This window comes from Alternaria alternata (genome assembly GCF_001642055.1).
Source record: "Alternaria alternata strain SRC1lrK2f unplaced genomic scaffold CC77scaffold_2, whole genome shotgun sequence".
Lineage (NCBI taxonomy): Eukaryota > Fungi > Ascomycota > Dothideomycetes > Pleosporales > Pleosporaceae > Alternaria > Alternaria alternata.
The window spans coordinates 1,669,098-1,693,827 of record NW_017306191.1 but is presented as its reverse complement, the minus strand read 5'-3'; the positions used below and the strand labels follow the sequence as shown (position 1 = coordinate 1,693,827).

Sequence of the window (24,730 nt, the reverse complement as noted above, 5' to 3'; positions counted from 1 at the left end):
GGATTGGGGAGCCGCAACCTGCACTCAAAACTTTCCGAGTCCAAACTAGTGATGTCTCATTCGCGCGTAGACTGCAGCAGCATGCGTGATTTCCTCAGCACAATCTGTTCCGTTTCCCAACACAATGATGATCCTTCGGAATGCGTATGCGGACCTTGACTCATATTCAAGTAAATCATTCGTTACATTTCAGTAGAGCGTGATCTTGAGTTCAAAGGTGCTGGATGGCAGTTCCGCAGCAGATGAATGCGTCAAAGCACGAATTCTCTATAACGGTATTTAAACATCTCTTGATCTTTGTACACAAGGGTGTATCTCACCGCCTAAACCCTAGCTGGTTCTTTTCCTCCAAAGCTGTTCCCAGTATATACATATCCAGAACCCTATGCTGTTTCTGGCATCAATGCTCGTCTTCATTTCCTGTCTTCTTATCTGACACTTGAATCTGCATCTTCCATATCTAGCAACGCTTCTCTCAGAAGTCAGTAACCCTCCCATTATAGCTCCAATCACCCGTCTTTCCAGTGCTTCCCCACCTAAGAGGTTCATTCTTCGGTCCGCCCACCTCCCCCGTCTTGGGATTAACATCACCCTCAAACTCCGGCGGTGCCCCTCTCCTCATATTAGGATGAAACTCCTCTCCCTTCTTGATTTCCTTGCCATTCTCAAACCGTACTTCGGGAGCTGAGTCGGGTGACTGATTTATTTGTGGTCTTGACCTGGAGGCGGGGGAGGCGGGTGTTGGAGATGACGAGTCTGGAGACTGGTTGATTTGCATGCGGATGTTTGGTTTGGAGGTTGGGGTTTCAATGTCTTTGGGTGTGCTGAAGGCGCCAGTGCTTTGCTTTTGCAGCTTCTCAAAGAGTTCTTGCTCTTCCTTGGGTAGGCGGGGTGGTGCTGGGCCCGAGCCAAAGGGTGCTTGAGCATGTCGAGCTGAGATGCTGAATGTGCGACGGGAGAGCTGGCGGGGAAGGCGCGCGACTGTGCGCGTTGAGGCAGCCATGGTCGGTGGCTAAATGTGTGATGGGACTTTCGGGGGCGAATATACTATGCGAGGTCTGTCGCGAGTGTGGTGGAAGCTGTTTGTAAGTCGATGGCGAAGACGACCTTCTTGACTATAGATCGGGACCGCGGCTTGACGGAGCCAATCGGAGCCCTGCAGTGGCAACGGAGGTCGGATTTTCGTACATCGTGGATGTGCATCACACTTCTCTTCTACAACCTTCCAGTGTAATTGCACCGTGTTCCGAATTATTTTCGTGATATCAAAATCCCCAGTACATGTTGTGTCTAACTTTTTAGAAAGCTATCGTCCCTTCTGGGTCAGAAACGCCCACCGTCCTCTGCATCCAAACGCCAGGCTATCGTACAAAACTACAGCACATAATCTACGCAATGTATCCATTCGTCTCGCCCAGTGCCCGCGCACTCCTTCCTGCATCCAAGAACAAGTTTTGACATTCTTCCACATCGTCCACCTCGATTTGCTTATTCTCCCTTCCATTGACCTCTGCCAGTACACTCGCTGGAGCCAGGAGTTGCAGCGCATATCGCAAGCTAATCTTCTCACCAAGCGCGCTGACCTTCTCCTTAGCTGGACCCGAGATGTTGAGTTTCTCGGTCGTAACTCGGGTGGAGATGATCGACTTGATTTCCGCAGGCCCGTATGGGTGTGTTGGAATAATAAGGAGACGTGCGAGGAGATCGGTCGGGATGCCGTGCGCCGAAGGAGGCAGGTTCTCCCCACCACGAATATGTGTGTTGCCGCGGTTCGACGCGAGGATGACAAGAGGTGATAGGGGAGATTCAAGGGCGCGGTTCAGGAATGTGAAAGCCTCGAGGTCGAGCATGTGAACCTGCGCATGTTAGTCAAACCCAAACTTTAGAAAGTGCTATCTTACCTCATCGATGAAGAGTACACCAGGTACCAGGTCCGCGATACCTTGGTCAATGTACCTATTAACGACCTTATTGATCTCTAACCGCAGCTTCTCTGTGATCTCGGTCTTCTTGGGTTTCATCAGTTGTCCCATCATGCTCATGATGTCCTGCCCACCTTGCGGCCGCGCGTTGGCGACGTCTAGGTCGTGCAGAGTGACGTCTTGAACAATCTCCTTCTTCTTGTGAACATCACCCTTTGGTATAGGAACGTACTCCTCTGCCTCGAGATCGAACTCGGTCGCGTAGGCGTCCGATCGTCCGACACGCTTCACAGCACCCGTGTTGGCTTCGATGTAGATAACATCGCCTAGACGGACGCGCTCCTTCTGTATAGCCTCGTATATGGATGGGTCGAGTCGCAGCTTCTTCGTGCCCTTGGCCGACTTGAGGTTGATGAGGAGATGCGAGATGGTGCGGCCATAGCCTCCAAGCGGGTTTTCAGCTTCCTCAGGCGTAAGCTCTGTCACTTCACCCTCATAGACCTCCTTGGTTTCCTTGACGCGAAGACCTAGCGCAAAGTGTTAGTGCATCCTGTACCCACAGATTGAGTGAATGCGCACCTATTGCTCTCCTGAAGTTCTCCATAAGCGCCTCGGTCTTCTTCACCTCGGCAGAGTAGATCTCGCTGCCAACGATGGGGCAGAACGGCACCTTGGTACCCAACTCCTGGCTCACAGCCAATGCCAATGCGGTCTTTCCAGTTCCAGGGCCACCTGCGAGTAGTACAGCTCTGCCGGACATCTTCTTCGCCTTGACAAGGTCGACGACTAAACCACACGCCTGCGCTGGTTAGTACCTAGGCTGAAGCAGCGAGCGAAAGTTGCAAGTACCTCTCGTGCTGCAGCTTGGCCGACAAAGCCACCAGCTGCGGGAGTTGCGCGTCCATCGCTTGATAGGCCAAGTCCTTTGATATGGGAATGCGCCGCGGTTCTGGCTGAGCGATCGTGCGTGCTCTTGACTTCGCTGACAGGCACCGTCGTCATTTTCGGCGTCGCAAGCACTCAATTCTATCAAACGATAATGATTTGGTATCGGGATGACGGTCGAGTTCGTGTAGGCGGTGTGGCGATGGTGTGGATAGGTAGGCGCGCGTTGTTTTGGGTGTCTTGAGCTCGAAGTTTTGGGAGGGATGGCAGTTCGCGAAAGGCACAGCTAGCGCGTCGACCGCAGCGCCGGCGCTCTATGTCAGTCACCCGCTTGAATCCCCACCCTCCGCCTCCACTCACAGCAGCAGGGCATTCACTGTCCCAAGCCAGGTCACAGGGCTGCCCGCAATACTGCGCACTCGCTCACTATCGCATCGCTCTCTGCATCGCAGCCTGCTGGTATGTTGAGGGCTTCCACCATCCCTCTTTCCTCCATGGCGTCGCCTATCAGTGACCGTCACACGGCGGCGCAGTCAGGGTCACTGCCTGGGCCAAGGGCCAACAGAACGTACAGTATCTGACCTTCCTCTCGCTGTGCCGAGTACTGACCTTACTACAGACCACTACCTACAGGAGCACATGTTCGCGCCCTGAGTACCGCCATCACTGATATCCCCCCCTTCGGAACATCCTCTTCCGAACAACCAACGGCCACTCCTTCACCCTGACGGAACACGGAGTATCTCACGAAACGCCCCTAGGTCCGAGACAGGTACGCATGCAAGACGCCACAGAATACACAACACCCTCAACAGCGATTTCCTTCGGATCCCGCCTCGCCTGGTTAGTCGCATCCACTCTCGAGTACACTACCGAGCCAAGACCAGAGATTATGGAACATCACACACCGAGGCACAACGCACATTTGGCAATATTATCTGGATTTTATTCAGGCCGCCGACACGAGCAGCATATTCATACAGCAAAAGACTACTCGCATGTCCCCCATTTTCGGTAGAACCACCACGCCAAATGCTTGTTACAGCGCGCAGCCCATGCCTTCGACCAAAAGGACCTAAAAAGACAAACCTCGTCACTCGTAATCCGTTGTCGGCATTGGTACCATGATCATGGCACCTCTAGGGTGGGGTCGGTGGGCAAGAGAATACTATACATCGATGTGTTCGTTGGTTGTGTGTGTGCGTGGGTTTGGTGGTAAGTGAGCGCCTGCAAGCTCGAGCAAGCACTGATGTCTGTCTCAGATCTCTCGCCATGGCTAACGACGCCCGATGCGCACCGACCGCAGTATCAAGAAGAAGGCAAGACGCGCATGTTCGATCATGTCAAAGGAGAAGGAAGGAGATCGGACCAATCATCGAACCAGGATTTCACGCGAAAACAGGAGGACTATTTGCCGAAGAAGATTACTCTTCCTCGCTCTCGGAGCCGCTGGACTCGTCGTCGTCGCTGGATGCATCATGCACTACAAAGGTTAGTTGATGATTGAGAGGTGCACGCACTAACAACTCACCAGGCGGAGACTGGCTGGATCCCGACGCACCACCCTGGAACGACTGCAGCTTCTCCTGGATCTTGCGCATGTTATCCTCCTGTTCACTCTTGCCCATAGGCTTATTCTTCTTCGGTCGAGCCGCAGCTTGCTTCGTCACCTGCCTAGGTGGCTCAAAATCATCATCAGCTACGGCACCTCCCTTGGGACCGCGCAGAGACTTGATGAACCTCAACAACTCCCGGAGCGTATCATCGTTGATCTCGTCCATGTCGAGCTCCATTTCGTCATCGTTCACGGTCGCAAGGTGTGGACAGCCATTTCTGATGATTTGGACTGCCTTACGCATATCAAGGTCACCAAGCGTACTGATGCCCTCTGAGATCTCCTGTTTCTGGGCGAAACTCAGAGGCGCAGGAGCCTTAACCTTCTTGACCGGTGCAGTCTTGATAGGCTTCGCAGGCGGTGGCACCGCAAGTGGAAGACTCTTCCGCTTTGTTGGTGGCGCGGCGGCCTTCTTCTTCTTGCCAGGCAATTTGGGTGAGGCACGTTTGCCACCAGTTTGCTGCTGCAGAAGTTGTTGCGCTGTGGCGTTCAGTTGTGCGATCTGTTGCTGGATTGCAAGAAACTGAGCCTGAGCAGGGTCTATCTCCTCCTCGTCTTCATCTTCCTCATCATCTTCGTCAGAGTAGAGGTCGCTGGGCGAGTGTTCAGGAGCAGGCGCATGCTGGGCAAGCCAGTCGGCCTTCTCCTTCCACAGGCTCTCAAACAGATCCTCCATCTTGTGCCCCATCTGGTTGACGGCGTCACCTTCAGGATTGAACTTGTAGCAATTCTGGAAAACGAGCTGCGCATCCGCGTAGAAATCCTTGGCACTTTGGTAAACGCCATTCTTCAGATTCTTCTCAATCGTACCAAAGTCCATTGGTTTCTTGATGATCTTGAGATAGGACGGAATGTTGAGCGCCACAGGATCTACCGGAGCAATGAACGGGTAAGTAACTGCACTGTACTTTGGCTTCATGAGCTCGGTAAGCACAGACTCGCAGAACTTGAGTTCTTGCGCAAACTTCTTCCTTCTCGGCTTTGCGTTGGTGTAAGGCAAATCCTTCGAAGGCCTATGAATCTCTCGCTTTGGACGACCGTCTGTAGTAGACGAATCACGTCGAATCAACGGCGTGCCGTCTTGCTGCAGAGGCCAGGCAGCCTGAGGTGAGGTTGCTGCAGGAGTAGCGACGGCAGGAGATTTGACATTAGGCGGTGCAACACGAGACTCACGTCGAGCCTTTGACGAAGTGTTTACTGATGGCTTCTTTGCCTTTGCCGGCTTAGGTGGCTCTTCAGCAGCAGCACCTCGGGGCATTTTACCCATGCCTTTCAAGAAGTAAGCGCGGAGGTTGTATCCTGCTTGAGTTACAGGATGTTGCTTGTTGTTGAAAAGCTCGCTGTTGGTAATCATCTGATCGAGGTCTGCCATGAAATCCCTTACGTAAGTGTACTTCTTGTCCTTCAACTTGTGTTCCATAGTAGTCAAGTCCATGGGGTTCTTGACAATGTCAGGGTAAGTAGGAATGTTGAGGGCTATGGGGTCAACAGGATCCTTGAACGCTATCGAAACCTTGATCTTCTTCGTGTTCCTTATCCGCTCAAGAAGAAACTTGTTCTGTGCGTCCGTCATCGGAGTGGTTGGCCATTCTTCCCAATCAACAGCCCTGTGAACACCTGATGCCTCGTGTGCAGAGTCGGAAGCCGGTCCTGGAGTACCGCCATTTGTGCTGGGTTGCTCCGTTTGATTGGGCAACTCGGGGAGCTTGAAGTCGGTCTGAGCACTCATCTCTTCTTCGGTCTTTGTGCGCTTCGCGTCGGGAATATCGTCATCATCATCCTCGCGGGGACGGACTTTGCCCGAGGACGGAGCATCTTCCATCTCACGATCTACAATAGCTGGAGACTGAGCAGCAACAGATGGGGGCGCAGTAGCCGCATCGCTGTCGGTCTTGATTGTTAGGTCGTGCATTGGCTTTGTAGGTGCTCCGGATGACTCTGTAGGTTTCGACTCGGCAGGTGCATCGGCGGTGGTATCCATGCTGTCTTCAGCTGGCGCTTCCTCTTTGGCGACAATCTGCGTCTCGGGTACTTCTTGGGTGCTAGCGGCTGTTGCCTGGGTCGCTGAGGAAAGCTCTTCGGCAGTTGCGGGTTCGTCGCGCACGTCTGAAGTTGGCGCTTCTACGGCGTTGGTAACCGTGGCACCAGTATCCTCGTCACCAAACAAGGAGTTGTTATCTTGTTGGCTGTCAGGCAGAAACTGTGCGACACCGTCGATTCCAGCAGAGACGTTGGTAGTGGGCTCGACGGCGGGCTCGACTGCAAGCACTGATGCATCCATATCTACGTGATTGCCGTTGGTGGTTGGTTTTGATTGCGCGGTTTCGTTGAGGGTTGTCTTTGGTTCTGGGTCGTCGAAGAGCACATCGTGAACGCTACTAGGTATTAGTAGGTGGCGTAAGGTGAGAGGGGAGACATGATGAAGAGTAAAGGGAAGAGCGACTTACCCGTTTGCCTCAGTGTCTACCGCCATTGCGTCTGCCGGCGCAAAAGCGCTCGCCTTAAGGTCCAGGGAGGTTTTGTCGACAGTGGGAGATGTCATTACTGCCATAGGGCCATGAAAGTGAAAGGCGGGTTTGCGCGCGGCTGACAGAGGATGTGTTGTGTTTGATGTTGTTGCTAATCTGGGGTTGTTAGCGATTGCCATTTCGGGCGCACGCGACTGCGCAAGAATACGCGTGTTGACGACGGACACGGCAATGAGAGGGGTGAGTGGGCGCGTTTGCGGTGAAGGTGGGGTCGGAGGGTGAGGCTAGCGTCGGTAAAGTGACGCGAGGGATCAGGAGGGGCAGTGAGGAATATATGTTGCAGAGGCTGAAACGCACGTGACTACGTACCAGATGGTGGCGGCGGCGAGGTATCAAAGAGTGGACGGCGGTCGGTGATGAGTCAGACTTTATAGCGCCGACGCGTTTGTTATGGTGGGCCAAGCGCGTGGAAGGCAGAGGCAATAACGGAGTGGTGCAGCTGTGCGCCCTCTCTCAAGATGTGCGACAACACAAACGTTGGTGATGTAGTGCACGGATGGTGACGGCGGGCTGGATGCTCAGACGGGCGGGCGGTGAGCGCTAGTGTCAAGCGGGTGCAGACAGACGGGGGATGGATGCGCAATATTAATTATGTCGGATTTACTTGGTGCAGCAGCCTAGACTTTTGTCGAGATGTGACGGATCTCGGACAGGTGACGAAGGTGTGGCGGGGGAGTGCGAGTAAGGTTGGGTGATCGGGAGCAGGCGCGTATTGATTGGAGGCAGATCAAGAAAATGGACTCAAGAACGTCGAAGACAGACGCGAGAGGAGAGGCATTGGGGTTAAGTAGCCCGGCCCTTCCATCTCCGAGCCAAGCCTCGCAGCAGCCCCTGACCTGCCACTAACCTGGACGGGTACGTGTCCTTGCCGACCACTTGAGCATCCGCACCCGCAACGCCGCGTTTTGGGATTATCTGCTCTCTTCCGACACCTGCGCGTTCAACTTGGACGGCTCTGCTACCCTCCCGATGACTTTGTTGCTGGAACAGATGCCGTCGACGCGTCGCAGCGAGCTCGACAGCTCTACACTATGATCCCTGTCAACAAGGCCCGTGCGTGCAGGGGTGGGTAATTCGCTCTTTCCAAATTTTTTGCGACCACTTGCATCTTGCGCATTGCTTCAGGCTGCAGCACCACAGCCTTGAACAAACTTCCGGTCAAGGCATCCACGCGCCCAGTCAGCGACCCCTCGACATCCACTGTGCCTACCACAATGCCCGCCGCAGTAGCAACCCCGAAGAATCACGACCGCCGGCCGGCGAAGAAGCCCAAGTTGGCGCAATCATCTGCGACAGTCCGTCAGAATGGCCTCAAAGCATTAGTGAATGGAAATGCGGCAAAGCCCACGGCAAAGACAAGTGGCTCAAAGAACGCGCGAGCAGACAGAGTCGACGACGCCACTGCTGTTGTCGAAGGCCCGGCCGATGCGCACATGCTGGATGCAGACGTCATTGAGATCAGCAGCGCCGAGGAAGAGAATGAAGACGATTCAGAGAGTGAGCAGGAGGATCCCACACCAAACGGCGCCGCCGCCGATGACGACAATGCCGCGGAGCCGGAAGAGCTTACATTCGGAGACCGGCTGCGCGCAGAGGGCCCTGAGCCTGTTCAAGAATCACGAATCATCAGCGTAGAAGATGCATTTGACCCCAACCCCGAGCGCACAGTAACGACGACCAAGAATCGCCCTCTTGCACCGCCGAACGCAAACTCTCTCGGCACTGTCCTTACCCAAGCCCTGCGCACCAACGACAAGGAGCTTCTCGATTCATGTCTCCAGGTTGTGGATGTAGAGTCAGTATACGCTACTGTAGAGCGGTTGCCATCGCCATTGGTTGGCACATTGTTGCAGAGGTTGGCTGAGCGACTTCACCGAAGCCCTGGCCGGGCAGGCATGTTGATGGCTTGGGTACAATGGAGTCTTGCTGTAAGCAATCCGCATCCGACTTGAAGGAGGCAACAACTGACACATCAACAGGCCCACGGTGGATACCTCGCTTCCCAACCACAAATCGTCAAGCAGCTCACCGCACTTAACAAAGTTTTGAAAGAGCGCTCGAGCGGTCTCATGCCGCTCATGTCGTTGAAAGGTCGCCTGGATATGCTCCAAGCTCAACTTGATCTGAGGAAACGGAACCAAGCCGCCAACGACGATGCCGACGAAGCGCTAGTCTACGTCGAGGGTCAGGACGACTACGTCTCCGATGATGAGTCTGTCGATGGTGCCACTGCGACCCCGAAACGATCGCGCGCGGAGATGGACGATGAAGATGAAAGCTCTTCAGACGACATGGGCCTGAACATGGAGATGGAAGACGTTTCTGATGAAGGCAGCGAAGGTTCTGACGAGGACCTTATCGACGACGAGGCGGAAGAGACGGACGATGACGAGGGCGAGGATATGTCGGAACCCATGAGCGACGACCTGGAAGATGGCGACTCCGAGAGCGGAGACGAATCGAAACCGGAGCGACGGTCAACTGCCGCACGGGCAGGACTTAAGAGCCGGCGCTGAGTATGGAAGAGGAGGTTCGTAATATTTGTACAGTCTACGACGGCCCGCGAACCAAACTGCTTGGCGCGTCCGATCATCCAAAATGGGATTCACGCATAGGCGTTCATCTAGGTGGCGTTGATACCTTACTTACGGCAATCTACACGAAGTTTAGATCTCTTCAACGCATCGCTTTTGCAGACACCGTTGGTTTGCATGTCATGGAATTAAAGGTACTTCATACAATCAGTCAGTTTGCTGTTCTGAGACACGTCTTTGCCTTCTCGTCACTCAGAGACAGTCCCTGCTGTGAAGCCTTGTCGCGTTAACTGTGCACAGCGAGCTGTCGTCTCATGGCACAATGTTCTTCTGACGCTGATATAACAACATTCTCATAACTCTGTCAACATGAAATCTAGCACTCATCACCTCGACGCTGTACTCCTAAAACTTAACAGCGAACCATCCCAATCTGGACTTCATCCACAACTTCGACGCAGAGAAAACGGACAGCTTTTCAGCCATATCTACCCTGGCTAGGCGGGAAAGGTTTACGCTATAGTCTTAGATTTCAACGGCGATCTCATCGACCGCAACAAACCGTACCCAGAGCTGCGTCGCACAGCTTCAGGCCATCTTTTCCAATACAAGATACCAGCTGTCAGGAACGTGAGTCGCGTACCTTCGATTCTCCACAACTGGTTCCATTGACCATAATAGGACAAACATACCTAAAGCGTAACTCTAGCCGTTTAGATACTACACTCGCCAGTCTCTTGGCACAACGATTGCGACGAAACAAGGACCAGCAACCCCACTAAACCTCACCAACGACACTAGAGCGGAAAACCATGGTTAATAGACGCAATATTCGTCCTGCCTTTCGAAGTGAGCGCTTCACCAAAGAACAACTAGAGCAAAGAAACTTGGCTATCGGACACAAAATTCCTACGCATCACACTCGGCGCCTCACCAACGAGGAATTATCAGAGTCGAGAGATTGGACTACCAGACGTGATACCAGAAATCGGGCTAACATACCTATGGCTCCTACACTACACACCCAACGCATCGTACCTACAGATTCATCACTGACACAGCCTCAACATCTGACTGGAACGGCGTCTCCGTATACACTGATCCAAGTAGGTCATAGAAGTGACTCACGGGCTCAATTTGCTCCGCATACAAACACGTACGATGCTGACCCTAGGCCTAGGTCGAATAGACGGCGTGCGCCGACGATCGTTACCCAATGCACGGCCGACTTGGCTGAATTGAGTGAAGAGGATAAGACATTGCGTGAGTGGAAGAGGTGGATGGCGAGTAACAAGGACCCCGCTAAAGAAGCTATCGATGACTGGCGTACGGTGGAACTTCGCCTCGTAAGTAGTTGTTCCGATCTCCGGGCTCGTTTCAAACTTGATGGGGAACTCGCTGTTAACAAAGTGAGGGATAGAACATGCGAGCCCTCTTCCCACAATTTCGGCCACGGGTTTGATCGTGATGGCTTTTACGGCCGGGTTGATAACTTACTGAGACCAAGAACCATGACGGTCACGAATTCAAAAACGGGCGAGAAGAAGGTAGTGCGTTTGGATCATCACATGCGTCCTGTTCTTCGTACTGAGGAGGAGAAGGAGAGTTCTGAGACTGATAGTGACGATCTTTGGTCGCAAATTGCTCGCGACCGGAAATAGTTGAAGATGATGAAATATGATGTGAACTCAGCTGCGAGAAGTAGCAGAGCCACTGACTACAAATAGCTGATCTCCGCCCTGCGCTGGAAGCAGTTGGACGACAACAAGCTGTTAGGCGTCGAACAGCTGGGTGATGACGAGGTGCGCAAACCAATCCGAGACATTGCTTTGGAGAGCAAGTAATCTTCCGGATCGAGAATCGGGTCAGCTACATATGTGAGTCCCAGCCAGGTGAAATGCATAGTGAGTCGAATCACATATCTACATTGAGCTAGATGGTTACAGTACCTCAGTCTCATTGATGCTTGTAAAATCCAACATGATCGAGTCTTTGTCTTCTTCCTCGATTTTACTACTCATATCACGTCTTTGTTCTACGCATATTCCGAAAAACAATGCCCTTGTCAAACTAGACCTTAATATACTACTTATGTGATAAGAACAACATACGTACCTGACCATTTTCTACCATATAACTCAGCTCCAATGTACATCTACGCAGCACTTATTCTCTATCGACTGACATGTCTTCCTTGGAAGGCACCTTCCCAGTCAACACCACTCACACCAACCAGCCTTCGACCCACCGCCCCTCGGCCTATCATCCACCGATCTGTCATTCGTCGGCGCATCATCCGTTGGCCCATTGTCCGTCCACGTCCTATGATGAAGTCCACACAAAAAGTGTCCACGATGCCTCGACGTCGTCAGGACATAACCATTACCACTAATGCTCCAGTTCAACAGACCTTCCTCCTCAGTCCAACTCCCACGACCACAACCTTCCATGTCAATTCACCTACCCTCCCCCCATCTGCTGGGTGCCAAACTTTCCTCCTCAGCGCCACTCCGTCTTCGAGCTCAACAAGTATTCGTGGCGATTCTCCTGTTCTGCCTCCATCTCCCGTATTACCTCCATCACCACACCTCGCTCTCTTCCGCAATCGTCATCTCTCCACACCCATATCCACACTACCAGCCTATCCGACACCTCGTAGCTTCCACGATGACGGTATAAACTCCAACCCTCCACTATCCGTTCACTCGTCTACTAGAACAGACTTGTCTACTGCCGAAACAGCCGTGGAAAGCAATTTGGCACCCCAAACGACACATTTAAGTGACATTCTTCCCAGCGATATAGACCTCTATGCTGAAGAACATGAAAATGGCGGAGATGCGATACGGTGGAGTACAGACCTTACTGAAGAACTGCTAAATGTTGCTATAGAACCGGATGTCGCTATCGAACAATTCGAGGAGTCGATACAAGTTGAAGCAATACCTGTCCGAGAAGAAAACGTGGATGGTGTGGTATTGGGCCCAGAGATTCAGGGCGCATTACCGATTATCAAGGGACCGGACTTTAACTACTACCCGCCGCCGTCGCATTACCTGCAGCCGCCGTCGCACCCAGCGGCGAGGGAGAGTGGGTACCATAAAATGATTCAAAGGCCGAGTCGTAAACTAGTGAAGAAGAATAGGGGTGACGGTAGTGGTAATGGTTTGAGGATTCTATGGAAGAGAATACAACGAAAAATTGAGAAGATGAAGAAGTCATAGTTATACATGCTGTGCTTGCTATTAGTATCTCATAGACACAGTCTCGTGATCGATGGATCGCTGGCGACTGAATAAATATCAATCTCGATGTCTCTTGCACTAACTTTCATCGGTTCTTCACTGCATCTACACATCACTATCGATCACGGCCTCAACATCAGATGGAGAGATCTCATACAAAGCTAAGCCACATCCGGCTCAAACCACATCAATTCAAAGACTACATAAGAAACAGTATCTTAATCCCCTAGGGTATCGTATCAACAATCTCCCTCCCCCTCTTCTCCCACTAGCAAGATTTCACTCTCTACAAGAAGAGAGCAGCAACGGCACCCACACCGGCAAGCGCACCGCCGACCTTGAGGCCGGAAGCAGCGCCAGTGAACTCGGGGTAAGGAGCACCGGTTCCGCTACCGCTGGGGGCAGCAGTGCCGGAAGCGACGGGCATGGTGCCGACGGAAGACGCATCGGGAACCATGGGAACGCCGGTGCCGCCCATGACGGGGGCGGGGGATGAGGGGGTAGCGGCCATGGGGGTGGTGGTGGGGTAGTAGGCGCTGGACATGGAGGGGGCGACGGGGGTGTGTGCCAGAGTCCTGGAGGGAGTTGTTAATGATCCGAATATACACGAGAAGGGATTGAATGTGACAGGATGGCAGGGATATGTAAGGGCAGACCTACTCGGTGACGGTGACAGTGACGGCAGCAGAGCAGACCTCCTCAGAAGCAGAGGGGTACTGAGCAGCGACAGCTGCGATGAGAGAAGCGGCGACGATGGAGAAACGCATTTTGATGGTTGATGGTTTGTTGAAAGGTGTTGGTGAATGTAAGAAGATGGGTATCAAAAGAGACAAACGTCGAGTTGTTGGTAGTAAAGACTGTGGTTGGACTTGGCTTGCAAGGTAAAAAAGAGTGGCTAATAGTATACTAAGTACTATTGATTATTGGAGATTGTAGGATGAAGAAGAATGAGAGGTAGGACACGAGGCGGTACACAGGGTCTTATACAGGGCTCATATTAGCAGTCATATAACGGAGAGATGGAAGGGTGGTATCGCATGTGGGTTAGGACGCGCCAGCCTCGCTCAACGATCGACTGCAGTGATTCATTTCCTCGCGGCTGCTGGTCTAGATTGGATGGGAGATCCTTGCACGACAAGTGTGGCGAGCTACGTGAAAGGTTCACAGGTTGGGATGAGCGATAGCGGAGATTGTGTTGGTTGATCGACGGGTGGTAGGAGCGCGATGCTTGAAGTTTTGAAAGCCGTAAAGTTGCGTCAATGGTAGTGGGGGAGTGTTGCGCGTCTTCTGGGCTTTTTGTGGTTTCCGTTTGCGCGCATAACTTTGCGTTGTACTTTTTTTCGTTTCACAGTCGTTGAATACTTTGGCATGAAGGCATTCGACGTGTCTTTGGAGAACATGTTGTTTCGAAACATCCCCAATCAAACCACCAACTAACAAAGCGGCCGACATATGAAGGTCATTTTGATAGGAGCGGCACGATATTAGCACGCGGCGCCTTCCACCATTCTGAGACGTTGGTGGACCCCTGACGCTAGCCCCTTTCCGTTTAGGCTACTTGCGTGAACATGAATGTTCCGCGGGTAAGGAAATGTACCTGTCGATCTTGCCTCTTATTCTCGCTCAAATCCGCTTTTATGCATTAAAGGAGACCGCGAGCTGTGGGCGGGGAGTCGCAGACGTCATACTGGAAGAGCAAAGGTATTGCGACGAGAAAACCATAGTAAGCTGATCGTCAAGTAGACAGAAGGTGATGTGAGGAACTTCGTATTCGCTAATCTAGCAACGAACAGAAATCCGGGGTATACCGTATTGCTCTAGAGTCGTTAGTGATGCCGCGTTCCGGTGGCTGCAACACTGACCCAGTATGAATACACCTCCAACGCCAGACATGCTTACGCCTCAGCAGCCGAAAAATGCCAAAATCAGCTCTACTTCACCCTGCCCATAATCGGATCAGGAGGCGACTCTTCCCCAATAGGTTCTGCAGCCTTTGCTTTAACCGCATTCAACATGCTCCGGTCAAAGTCGTCCCTCGTCTTCAATACAGCTTCCACCCATGTAATAGTAACATCGCGATAAGCAGTCTTGAACTCAACGTACGCAAACTGCACTTGCGACTTGTCGCATTCAAGCAGCTTGAGGAACTCCTGCACAGCGCGCCATCGCTGCATGATGTCGGCACCTTGCTCGCCGAATGTCCTGAACCATTCGAACGCTGTGAGAAGATCATCCTTCATCTTTGCTGCAAACTGGTCCGTTCTCTTGAACTTGGCACCCTTGTTGCGCACGGCCCCAAGATACTGAACAAGCAACTCATCGGCGAGAGAGTCGATGATAAGATCCCGCAGGGAGCGGTGAATGCGGGGGATAAACTCCTCCACATAGTCTTTGAAAGTTGTGATGATAGAAGCCATATCAGTCCTCGAGTACCATTCCGGTGTAAAGAACTTGCCAAGCACAGGCTTGAGATCGACAATAAAGATGAGCTCGCTAAAAACTTGTATGCAGTGAGATGAAATGTCGATATAACCGTTCTTCGCTTCATCCACGTTCCTGGCCAGCTTGTCGATCATGTAGTCTTGCGAGACAATGGGCGTGACTTCGCGTTCAAAGACAGTCAAGAACGAGGCTCCACCACTACCATCAATATCGTCGTCAATGCAAATGATTTGGTCATTTGCGAGCGCGATAAGCCATTCTTGCAAGACATAGGTCTCATCCTCGTCTTGCACGAAATTTGGTCCGAGATATTTAGTCTTTTCATCATCAATGAGCTGAGTCCATATACGCTGGCGAGACAACAAGGCACGGAACATGGCGTCAACGACACCGTCAGCAACGTCAGGACGCTGACTACTGGCGGCGACACCAATGTTCTGGCTGAAGAGTGTCCACATATCTCCCAGTGATCTGGTCTGGGTGATGCCGTCAAAGTTGGTCTCGTATGCTGTTTTGTCTTGCTCCAGGAACCTTTGTCTATCCTGATTGTTAATGCGTTCCATATATTGGTCGACGGCTTGAATGATGACGGAGCGGTAGGTACGTATCAGCTCGGGACTGCGGTTGTCGATGACATGCGGCTGCAGTTGCTCTTCCGAGTACCCAAGCTTCTGCATCTTCACGTAGTACTTGTCCACCCAGTTGATGACAGCTAGCAGATATTGCGGTCCAAGAGCTTCATCGTCGGCAAACTCCATAAGAAAGTCATGCATCTGCTTGTGGTAGATGTTGGTATATGTGTCGAAGATCTTCCACTTTTTGGGCATGAGATCGACCATGCCCAACTTGACTGTGTTGAGGTTGTTAAAGTACCATTTGAAGGACTTTTCGATCTTGTCCGGGTCTTGCATGAATTCTTCTCTCGCCGCGTCCATTTCCGCCTTGCAAACGTATTCGATGGAAGTAATGAACTTTTCCTTGTAGCCGCGAAGCTCCTTGGGTCCTTGGGTAATGGACTTGAAGCGAGACGCAAGATCACCAAACTCCCTCTGCGCATCCTGCAGGGCCTTGATCTTCTTGTCCGTCTTTTCTTCTTCCTCGACTACGACGGCCAAACGAACCACCATGCCTACATTGTCGGTCTGTACCAGCTGTATCAAGTTTATGCATGCCTCCCCGACATGTCTGTCAAACCACTCTACGACGTCGTCCAAGCGCGCGAAGAGGTCTTGGACGGTGACGCCGCTCTCTAGTGTGAGATTGTCGATGAGCTCGGTGGAGGTATCGCTGTTCTTGATCTGGCCCATGGCCTCGTCGCGGATGTCTCGTAGCTGCGTCAGGCCGTAGTGGACTTGCAACAAATTGGGCTGGTTGGCGGGGTCTTCGTCGTCCTGTGCCAGCAGGATCTCGAGGTTCTCCAGGCGGTCTTCGAAAGCCTCGATGTCGTTGCGCATCTTCTCGACGGATTCAAAGTTCTTGTGTGTTTGGGCTACCAGGTTGATGTGCGGGAAGTCCTGAATCATATTCTGGGCCTCGGCGCATAGCTTGTCTATCTTCATCATCTCCTCCTTGATCAGGTTGACGGTGCGCTGGCCCTCGGTGATGCTGCTCATGCCCGACTGGGTCAACTCGAGCTGCTCCTTGAGACCATGGCGGAGCTGGCCGTCGACGGCCGCCTTCTTGCGCGTGAATTCGGCCTTGAGTCCAGGTATCTTGTCGAGGTCCTCCGGGTGTCGCAGCAGCTCCGCGAGCTTGACCGTCGCCGACTCGACATCGTCCATGGTGCTAGACGTGGATCAATTTGGCAGGCACGCGCCCATGGTAGGGGGAAGGTGGCAGACGGGGTGGTGCTATAGGAAGGCGGGCGGGCGGCGTGTTGCTATACGTGTTCGGAGCTTTTGGTGATGTGAATGGACGGCGGGTAGTAGTAGTCTGGGGCTGATGCAGGTCGAGGGCTAGCGTGCCGGAGGTGCGCTGCGGGCAAAAGTTCCCACCCCGCCACTTCCTCGCAGTCGCCGACAAACTCATCCGCTCTTTGCACGCACGCGCACGCCCACAAGACCATGGCCGACGAAGAAGTCAACCTCTACGACGAAGTCGAGATCGAAGACTGTTTCTACGATGAGACTCTGCAGATCTACCACCACCCATGTCCATGTGGCGACCGCTTCGAGATCTCCATCTATGACATGCGCGACGGAGAAGACATTGCGCGCTGCCCCAGCTGTAGTCTGATGATACGCATCATCTTCGACCCGGTATGCTGTGCCCGTCCTCACATGTCAGAAGCGAAGACTAATACGCGACAGTCCGATCTCCCGCCCGAGAACGACGATGCGCCCAAGAGCGTTGCGATTGCCGCCTAGATTCCCCAGTTCCTATTTTCATACTGTCGCAGGAGGACCTCATCCTAGCCTCTCAGCATCTACGGCGTTGTAATGCATATATTGGGCGTTTGAAGCATGTTGGTTATACTATGTGACCGCAGCCTGGGAAGCAGAGTTGAGCGTGCGCAATCAAACTTCATTGTCGCTATTCGCTATTCGCTATTGGCTACCGTTGAATCATGTGTGCTCAGGGCCACACTGTGTTAGATGGAGCATGTGCTACCAGGCATAGCCCGCTTGTCCTAACGCGGGACCTCATCGTCAACACTGACGTCAACGCCCAGCTCTTTCCTGAGAATCTCAGTCAGCGAGCTGCCGTCCCTCATGTACACCCAGTCGCCGATGCCTCCACCCTCCTTGAAGTCCATGCCCTCTTGTGCCACGACCCAGTCGAAACGCTTGGGACCGGATATCGGGGAGCTGAGCCAGATCTGCTTGTTTGGAGGTTGCTTGTTCAAAACGAAGGTATTCTGTTGCGAGGTGACTTCGAGGACGCCGGCCTGTGGTGGGATTAGTGTCAAGTGCTGGAGTATGCTGTGTAGTGTAGGTTTACCGAGTAATCTACTTCAATCGCGGGGTCGTTCTCCTGAGCCTCCTCTAACCTCTGCAGCAGCTCGCCCAGGTAGTGGTCTGCGCGCTCGTGGAACTCCTCTATTGAGAGCTCGGTCGGCTTGCCAGGCTCGTCGTGGGCCTCGCTCTCCTTTGGCTTGGGGTCTTCTGAGTCGGGCATCATGCCCACTCTCATGCCCATTGATGCGTGGAAGCTGCGTACCGGGGCGGCATGGCTGATAGCTGGGACCCTGCTAGCGATGATGCAATTGACGGGCGACTGGACGCGAAGAGAAGTGCGGGCGGCGCGACGGATGGCTGTGCCGGCAAATCGAGTGACTGGCTTCATTGTGATGGATGTGGAATGGGTAGAGAGCAATTGATAGAATTATTCTTGGTGGTGGTGGAGATTGGCGAGTAGCGGACGGGAGAGAGGCTTCTGTTCCTGGGCTGGAAGCAACTGGAGCTGGAGCATGGACCCTCGCCCATCTCCCCGCATCCTTCGGCGGGACATTGTCCAAAAGCCAATAGCAACACCACCAAAACATCACCACCATGATCAACGCCGTCCTTGTCTTCAACAACGCCGGCCAGCCGCGCCTGACCAAGTTCTACACACAGCTGGTATTACACGACATGTCATCTAGCATCGTGCTGCGAGACTGACTGGCTGACCACCACCCAGGAAACCAGCGTCCAGCAGCGACTCATTTCCGAGATCTTCACCCTCGTCGCCAACCGTCCAAACTCAGCATGTAACTTCTTGCCGTATGTCGCCTCGTGAATTCAGCCCCGTACCCCTCTAACACACGTCTAGCCTCCCACCGCTCCTCGCCAGCAGCTCCAAATCTAGCACGCCCACGACTCCTCACAACGATACACCGTCACTCGTCACCTACCGCCACTATGCGACCCTCTACTTTATCGTAATTTCCACGTCTACCGAATCGCCTCTCGCGCTCCTCGATCTTATCCAGGTCTTTGTGCAGGCGCTCGACGGCCTCTTCGAAAACGTATGCGAGCTAGATCTGATTTTCAACTTCGAGACACTACATGCGACACTGGGTGAGATGATAGTAGGCGGCGTGGTGGTGGAGACGCAGTTAGACAAGGTCATTCAAGGCGTCAAGGCACAGGGAAGAGTAGCCAAGAGGCCCGTCAACGAAGGGAAGAACATTGGTGGAGGAGGAGGCGGTGGTGGTGTCATGGGCGGACTGACATTCGGCGGTCTGGGAAGAGGAGACGGTATGTGGGCTGGGAGATGATGAAGAAGTTGCACGAGGTTTGCGATGCCAGAACTTTCACCGTCAAAACCATTGGACCCCCCAGCATCACCCGGCAGCCCACATCACTACGCTTCCATCATACCAAGAAGCGACAAGCAACGGCCGAACTAGAACTTGTTCCTCGAACAGGGCTTGGTTCTGGATCTGGCCCATGGAACGCTGTCAGACTCCTCGGCCCTACTCCAGACGCGCTCATGCCATCCACACCGACTCGGTAGACATTGATATAATTCTTCCAGGCATTACGAGGCGTCTACAGATGCATGGCGCATGCTTACACAATCTGTGGGGTTACTTCAGGAAATTCCCCCGGACCGGGTAAACACATGGTAAAGGTCAAGGGTCGGGAGATGTTCGAAACGTCGCGCGTGGAGCCTTTGCCGAGCTGGGATTAATGGAAACAAGCTTTTAATCTATACGCCTTTAGTTCCCTTCCAAGCACGACTAGAAGGCGAATAACAACCGTGGGCTCTTCATCTATGCTGTGGCGCCGAAGATGTGGGGAGAAACACTTTATTCCAGAACTGCGTGACCTCATTTCCGCTGCTGCTGATTGCTGGATAGTTTCGGGGAGATCCTCTTAATGCATACGGCATCCCTTGAACCGCACACACGCTTCGGCTGAAGACAAGCTTTATAAGAGGGCCCAATCCCAAGACAATTGAAACCACCCATCCATTCATTCATTCTCTAGTCAACACCATGCGCTTCCTCACTGCTGTCACCAGCTTCCTGTCTGTAGCCGCAGCGGCGACTCTCGGCAAACGTGCCGTGACGCCTGGCACCCTCTCCCAAGTCACCTCATTCGGTGCTGCGCCTACCAAAGCGGGCTTCTATATCTATGTGCCCAAGAAGCTTGCGGCCTCACCAGGAGTCATCGTTGCTATTCACTACTGCACTGGATCAGCGCAAGCATACTACACTGGCAGCCCTTACAAGACGTTGTCTGAGCAGTATGGCTTCATTGTCATCTACCCATCTTCCCCTCATGAGGGTACTTGCTGGGATGTTAGCAGCAAGGCGACGCTTAGCCACGAGGGTGGAGGAGACAGCAACACCATTGCCAACATGGTCAAGTGGACTGTCAGCCAGTACAAGGCGGATGCTTCCAAGGTCTTCGTTACCGGTTCCAGCAGTGGCGCTATGATGACCGTATGTTCGTTCGAATTCCACTTGTATTGACATGCTAACGTCTCTTCAGAACGTCATGGCAGCAACCTACCCTGAACTCTTCAAGGGCGCCATTGTCTACTCAGGTGTAAGCGCCGGCTGCTTCGTCTCTGCATCGGGTGGTGTCGACGCCTGGAACAGCACCTGCGCTCAGGGTAACTCTATCGCCACCCCTGCAGCCTGGGCCAATGTTGTCAAGAACATGTACCCCAGCTACACTGGTGCTCGTCCCAAGATGCAGATCTACCACGGTAGCGCAGACACTACCCTTCGCCCGCAGAACTACCAGGAGACGATGAAGCAATGGGTAAGTAGTTACGCGGTTGTCTCATGAGTCAGTCAAATGCTAACGAGACACAGGCTGGCGTTTTCGGCTACGACTACAACAAGCCGCAGAGCACAAAGGCCAATGACCCCCAAAGCGGTTACACGAGGACTATCTATGGTCCTAATGTCCAGGGTATCTATGCACAGAATGTTGGACACACCGTGCCTATTCGGGGCGCGGACGACATGAAGTTCTTCGGCTTTGCCTAGGTCTGTGAAAGCGCAAAGATCTGCCATGCACAGTAGCCAAGTCCTTACCGTGGCAGTATCGACGACACAGAGACCTTTCGATGTACATATTCCATCACTGCATATATCACCGAGATATGGCAGAAATATATACTTTCTCTCCCCCTAGTCATTGAACTTTGCTTTCCTGTTGCACTCACCACTAGAATCTTATTCACGAAGCCTATCGCTCATCCAGCTTCCTTACTCCGAAAAAGACGTCCCCAACGTTTGCGTTTCGGCGACTCGTCTTCATCGCTACTCCAGTCAAACTTACTACCGAGTTCTGGCGTCGGTCCATACATGGGACTCTCCCCTACTCCACTATCATACCGCTTTCTGCCTAGTGGCGGCGTAGGCTCAGGGTGCGGGTGTGCTAAAGGACTGATACCAACATGCCTACCTGAATGCAGACTACAACCGTTCTTGCGATACTGCTCATTCATGTACCCTTCGTCGTTATCCCAGTATTTCTGGTTGAGCTCATGGACACGGCGAGAAGGGACGTAATCTTCATACTCACTCTCATCACGATACCCACCACCGGTATATCGATTGTTATTTGCTGTTTGCATACGCTCATAACCCTCCTCCGTGAAATCGAAAATTGGTCCTAATGCCGCGCGAGTAGCATTTGCCGTCTCGGAAACCTTTGTGCGCCATTCGCGACTCAAGTTAGGTTGTTCTTGATATGCTGTTTTCCGGAGAGTGTTGTATGAAGAAGAGGGTAGTGAGGGTTGAGCGAAATGGGATTCTAAACGTGAGCGGTCTTGCAGTTTTACTAAGTAACGATATTCATCGTTAGGGAGGTGGTCTGAGGGGATGGTTGGGCGGCAATGGAGGGCTGGGTGGTAGGATCTGGGGTAACACTCTGTGGGTGTGTACGTGTAGGAGGATGTTGGTGACATTGCCAGTGTGATTGAGGGTTCTGGTGCATTTTTGGGGTGTTGTTGTCGTTGTTTGGAACCTATGCGGAATAAAGAGATTATTTGGCATTGAAGGGAAAACGTCTCTAGAGTCTATGGTGGAAGATGTTATGTGTGTATAGTGTTACTGGAGTCGCGCCGTACGGTTTGTGAACGCTGGTAACTGAGTGGGCAGAAGTGCTAACATCGTGAACTTACGATATTATCATTCCTCTAATCGAAGCACTCATACACGAAACTCATTACTAGAAACTCCTGAGCAGTCTCAACGGTAGCCCTACCTGATGGTAAACTGTTGTCCTTCTCTATTTTCATAACTAGCATGGTTCCGGGCCTGCAAGGTCAGATCTACGACGATCCCGTCGGTTGGCTCTTCGTATCAGCCATCATTAGTCAAAACCCGCGTCACCGAGACTAAAATTGCTAGGCTACACTGGAGACACTATCTGATATGTGCTTTGATGGCTTGTGGATGTCGCAACATGAAGCTTGCCGTGCGTACCTACGGGAACGATGACGTAACGATCCCTTCCCAGCCTCTTCGACCAGAAGTAACGCCGGATTTCATCTTCCACGTCCTTTTGTATCATCGTCACAACGCAACTGATATTGTCGGCTGATGTTGGAAACAATGGTCGTTGCTTGTCTCGATGTTGATCCTTGATGGATGTGGTGAAGAAGCAAAGTTCTCGTGGTGGCGATGAAGGCGAAAACTCGGCTGCTTCGGCAATCTGTACTCAACGGTACCACTTGCAACAAACTGCGCAACACCTGTCTAATATACTTTTACTGAAGCCTATCGGAAGAAGCTATAAGCTAGGGGTCTAGAAGAACTTGGTCCAGAGCACGAAGAGATTGGATATGGCGTCTGCAGCAGTCAACGGCGATCGAGCGACAGATCTTACAGAGACTGTTGTCACGCTTCAGCAAACGATACGGAAGTTTATAAGAGACGCAAAAGCAGGACGCGAGGGCTTTGTGTTAAGACCAATAGCTCCTACCAACGATCAAGCGAACATGGCATACGTAAGCGTAACGTCTGCTGACGAGGAGACCGAGGATCAATTGCAAGTTTTGAAAGAACGGCTACAGATCTCAGAACAGCAGCTGCGATCCAGAGGTGACTGGCAGCCACCACAACAGCTACCCAATCTGTCAATATCGGCTATTCTAGACCTCGCTGACCTTTCCAACGCTGTTACGCTATTGGACCATTTGATCAACTCTACAAAATCAACTCAACAGAATACTCCACAAACTACCTTGTCATCATACACCTGGACTTGGGATCCCACATGGCATGAGTTCTACACCTACATACCCGCTCAACAGGTCTGGGTCTATCTTTCACGATGGAAGTTAAACGAAATCAGAAACGTTTGGGAGCACGTGAGCATGTCTGGTGTCAATCTGATGCCGAATGTTGCAGCAGAGATGCTTGGTGCTTGGGAAGACTGGGTTTGGGATCCTACTTGGCAACGGTGGTATCTGCAGGTGGACGAATTTGATACTAGCGAGAAGAGCCAGATCTTTGCAAGTCCATGGCGCATACGCGACGACGGCGAATGGGTCTATGTTGGCGAAACAGAGGTTGTAATCTAGCGGGATTCGTCTCTTTGATACCGGTGCGATACCATGGACGACATGACCTGCACTAGCAATAGTCTGTTGAACACCGAGACGCATGAGCATTGTGCGTGAACCACGCATGTGAGACTAAGAGGTTAGTTCGGCGAACAACAACAAAGCCCAGAACTTCTTTCTTCACAAAGTGAGCTTGCTATTATATCCAACAACTCCTCCAGCAGTTCACTGTTTTCTGACGTCGTTCACACATGTTTTAAGAACGTAGACAGAGCGATGAATAGTCAAACAAGCACACGCGTGGTCACACATACCGGGACACGCGCACAACTTCGGCCTGTGGCCGTAGAGGACTATTTTTTCTTACCGGCCATCGCTCAAAAGCAACCATGGACGTTATCCACCACCATTGCTTCTCAGCAACAAAGAGCCTTGCGGACCACTTGCTGCGGGCCCTAGAGAATGGAAATACACGAAGCTGTCAACACGCTCTCCGGCTTTGGAGTCGTGTCGCGATGATCATGGTGTTAGGTTCAAGCTGCGTGTTACTGTTCGAGATGTGCTGCTGGGTTGTAAATGGCATAAGTTGTTAGACGAAGACGCACCACTATACAGGGCCAAGGATCATTGTCTGAAATATCTAGAGGTAACTTACAAGTCTTCCAAAGAATGCATGGCGAAATTTGGACAGCGTTTACGCAACTTCTGGACTTGGCTTTGGCGAAAGCTAGTCTTCATGCTACTGGAGTTGGAAGAATTGGATAACGATGCCCTGTATGTTTACTGGGAAGATATCGAGCCGGGGATAATGTTCGACACAGAAGATGTTCAGCACCTGTTGGCCCATACGATCTAGCATGTGAGCGGACGGAAGTAACCACTGAAATATGCGTTAACAATCAGGAAGTGATAGAAATGCAGACCGTAGCCTCAAATCTGCGAAAAACCGACCTGCTTAATGGGTATTATTTTCGTACTTTGCCTGCTTCGCCTGCTGTGACGCTGCCCTTCGCCGTACTTCCCTCGTACGATCCCGTCGATCGAAACATCAAAACGGCTGATTTCTAGAATCCTGGAAAGCCAGAATCTTCCGACCACGATC

At 52.3% G+C, this 24,730-nt stretch overlaps 14 protein-coding genes across 14 annotated transcripts; 7 read left to right on the top strand and 7 right to left on the bottom strand.

Annotated features, from left to right (window-relative positions):
* Window positions 1-459: 459 nt before the first annotated feature.
* CC77DRAFT_335580 (DUF1674-domain-containing protein) lies at window positions 460-1,225 on the bottom strand. The gene has a single exon (XM_018531307.1). The coding sequence runs from the start codon at window positions 1,001-1,003 to the stop codon at window positions 476-478; it is 528 nt and encodes a 175-aa protein (XP_018391015.1). The 5' UTR covers window positions 1,004-1,225; the 3' UTR covers window positions 460-475.
* A 163-nt stretch (window positions 1,226-1,388) lies between these two features.
* CC77DRAFT_926704 (TIP49-domain-containing protein) lies at window positions 1,389-2,924 on the bottom strand (the record flags this gene model as incomplete). Its single annotated transcript, XM_018533947.1, has 4 exons — window positions 1,389-1,856; window positions 1,902-2,449; window positions 2,502-2,721; window positions 2,772-2,924. 4 exons carry the CDS (start codon window positions 2,922-2,924, stop codon window positions 1,389-1,391), a joined length of 1,389 nt encoding a protein of 462 aa, XP_018391014.1.
* Window positions 2,925-4,231: 1,307 nt separating this feature from the next.
* On the bottom strand, window positions 4,232-6,964 carry CC77DRAFT_1057360 (Bromodomain-containing protein; the record flags this gene model as incomplete). The annotated part of the gene is made up of 3 exons (XM_018528007.1): window positions 4,232-4,290; window positions 4,339-6,797; window positions 6,870-6,964. 3 exons carry the CDS (start codon window positions 6,962-6,964, stop codon window positions 4,232-4,234), a joined length of 2,613 nt encoding a protein of 870 aa, XP_018391013.1.
* A 1,200-nt stretch (window positions 6,965-8,164) lies between these two features.
* Window positions 8,165-9,466, top strand: CC77DRAFT_925979 (NUC189-domain-containing protein; the record flags this gene model as incomplete). The annotated part of the gene is made up of 2 exons (XM_018533891.1): window positions 8,165-8,878; window positions 8,930-9,466. 2 exons carry the CDS (start codon window positions 8,165-8,167, stop codon window positions 9,464-9,466), a joined length of 1,251 nt encoding a protein of 416 aa, XP_018391012.1.
* An 830-nt stretch (window positions 9,467-10,296) lies between these two features.
* Window positions 10,297-11,145, top strand: CC77DRAFT_1005176 (hypothetical protein; the record flags this gene model as incomplete). The annotated part of the gene is made up of 1 exon (XM_018523330.1): window positions 10,297-11,145. The coding sequence occupies one exon, from the start codon at window positions 10,297-10,299 to the stop codon at window positions 11,143-11,145; it is 849 nt and encodes a 282-aa protein (XP_018391011.1).
* Window positions 11,146-11,838: 693 nt separating this feature from the next.
* Window positions 11,839-12,708, top strand: CC77DRAFT_1057358 (hypothetical protein; the record flags this gene model as incomplete). Its single annotated transcript, XM_018528006.1, has 1 exon — window positions 11,839-12,708. The coding sequence occupies one exon, from the start codon at window positions 11,839-11,841 to the stop codon at window positions 12,706-12,708; it is 870 nt and encodes a 289-aa protein (XP_018391010.1).
* A 307-nt stretch (window positions 12,709-13,015) lies between these two features.
* CC77DRAFT_1005174 (hypothetical protein) lies at window positions 13,016-13,496 on the bottom strand (the record flags this gene model as incomplete). The annotated part of the gene is made up of 2 exons (XM_018523329.1): window positions 13,016-13,304; window positions 13,390-13,496. The coding sequence occupies 2 exons, from the start codon at window positions 13,494-13,496 to the stop codon at window positions 13,016-13,018; spliced, it is 396 nt and encodes a 131-aa protein (XP_018391009.1).
* Window positions 13,497-14,407: 911 nt separating this feature from the next.
* On the bottom strand, window positions 14,408-17,135 carry CC77DRAFT_335553 (exocyst complex component Sec6). Its single transcript, XM_018531306.1, has one exon. The coding sequence runs from the start codon at window positions 16,950-16,952 to the stop codon at window positions 14,661-14,663; it is 2,292 nt and encodes a 763-aa protein (XP_018391008.1). The 5' UTR covers window positions 16,953-17,135; the 3' UTR covers window positions 14,408-14,660.
* Window positions 17,136-17,234: 99 nt separating this feature from the next.
* On the top strand, window positions 17,235-17,537 carry CC77DRAFT_926914 (diphthamide biosynthesis protein 3; the record flags this gene model as incomplete). Its single annotated transcript, XM_018533960.1, has 1 exon — window positions 17,235-17,537. One exon carries the CDS (start codon window positions 17,235-17,237, stop codon window positions 17,535-17,537), a length of 303 nt encoding a protein of 100 aa, XP_018391007.1.
* Window positions 17,538-17,675: 138 nt separating this feature from the next.
* CC77DRAFT_954775 (arabinogalactan endo-1,4-beta-galactosidase) lies at window positions 17,676-18,551 on the bottom strand. Its single transcript, XM_018535463.1, has 2 exons — window positions 18,112-18,551; window positions 17,676-18,058 (listed from the first exon to the last, which is right to left on the bottom strand). The coding sequence occupies exons 1-2, from the start codon at window positions 18,454-18,456 to the stop codon at window positions 17,801-17,803; spliced, it is 603 nt and encodes a 200-aa protein (XP_018391006.1). The 5' UTR covers window positions 18,457-18,551; the 3' UTR covers window positions 17,676-17,800.
* Window positions 18,552-18,662: 111 nt separating this feature from the next.
* CC77DRAFT_926761 (Adaptor protein complex sigma subunit) lies at window positions 18,663-19,372 on the top strand (the record flags this gene model as incomplete). Its single annotated transcript, XM_018533952.1, has 3 exons — window positions 18,663-18,731; window positions 18,793-18,875; window positions 18,925-19,372. 3 exons carry the CDS (start codon window positions 18,663-18,665, stop codon window positions 19,370-19,372), a joined length of 600 nt encoding a protein of 199 aa, XP_018391005.1.
* A 723-nt stretch (window positions 19,373-20,095) lies between these two features.
* Window positions 20,096-21,100, top strand: CC77DRAFT_926085 (alpha/beta-hydrolase; the record flags this gene model as incomplete). Its single annotated transcript, XM_018533896.1, has 3 exons — window positions 20,096-20,545; window positions 20,595-20,870; window positions 20,924-21,100. The coding sequence occupies 3 exons, from the start codon at window positions 20,096-20,098 to the stop codon at window positions 21,098-21,100; spliced, it is 903 nt and encodes a 300-aa protein (XP_018391004.1).
* A 209-nt stretch (window positions 21,101-21,309) lies between these two features.
* Window positions 21,310-22,368, bottom strand: CC77DRAFT_1005170 (hypothetical protein; the record flags this gene model as incomplete). Its single annotated transcript, XM_018523328.1, has 2 exons — window positions 21,310-22,085; window positions 22,326-22,368. 2 exons carry the CDS (start codon window positions 22,366-22,368, stop codon window positions 21,310-21,312), a joined length of 819 nt encoding a protein of 272 aa, XP_018391003.1.
* A 402-nt stretch (window positions 22,369-22,770) lies between these two features.
* Window positions 22,771-23,795, top strand: CC77DRAFT_335444 (hypothetical protein). Its single transcript, XM_018531304.1, has one exon. It carries the CDS (start codon window positions 22,906-22,908, stop codon window positions 23,644-23,646), a length of 741 nt encoding a protein of 246 aa, XP_018391002.1. The 5' UTR covers window positions 22,771-22,905; the 3' UTR covers window positions 23,647-23,795.
* The last annotated feature ends 935 nt before the right edge of the window (window positions 23,796-24,730 follow it).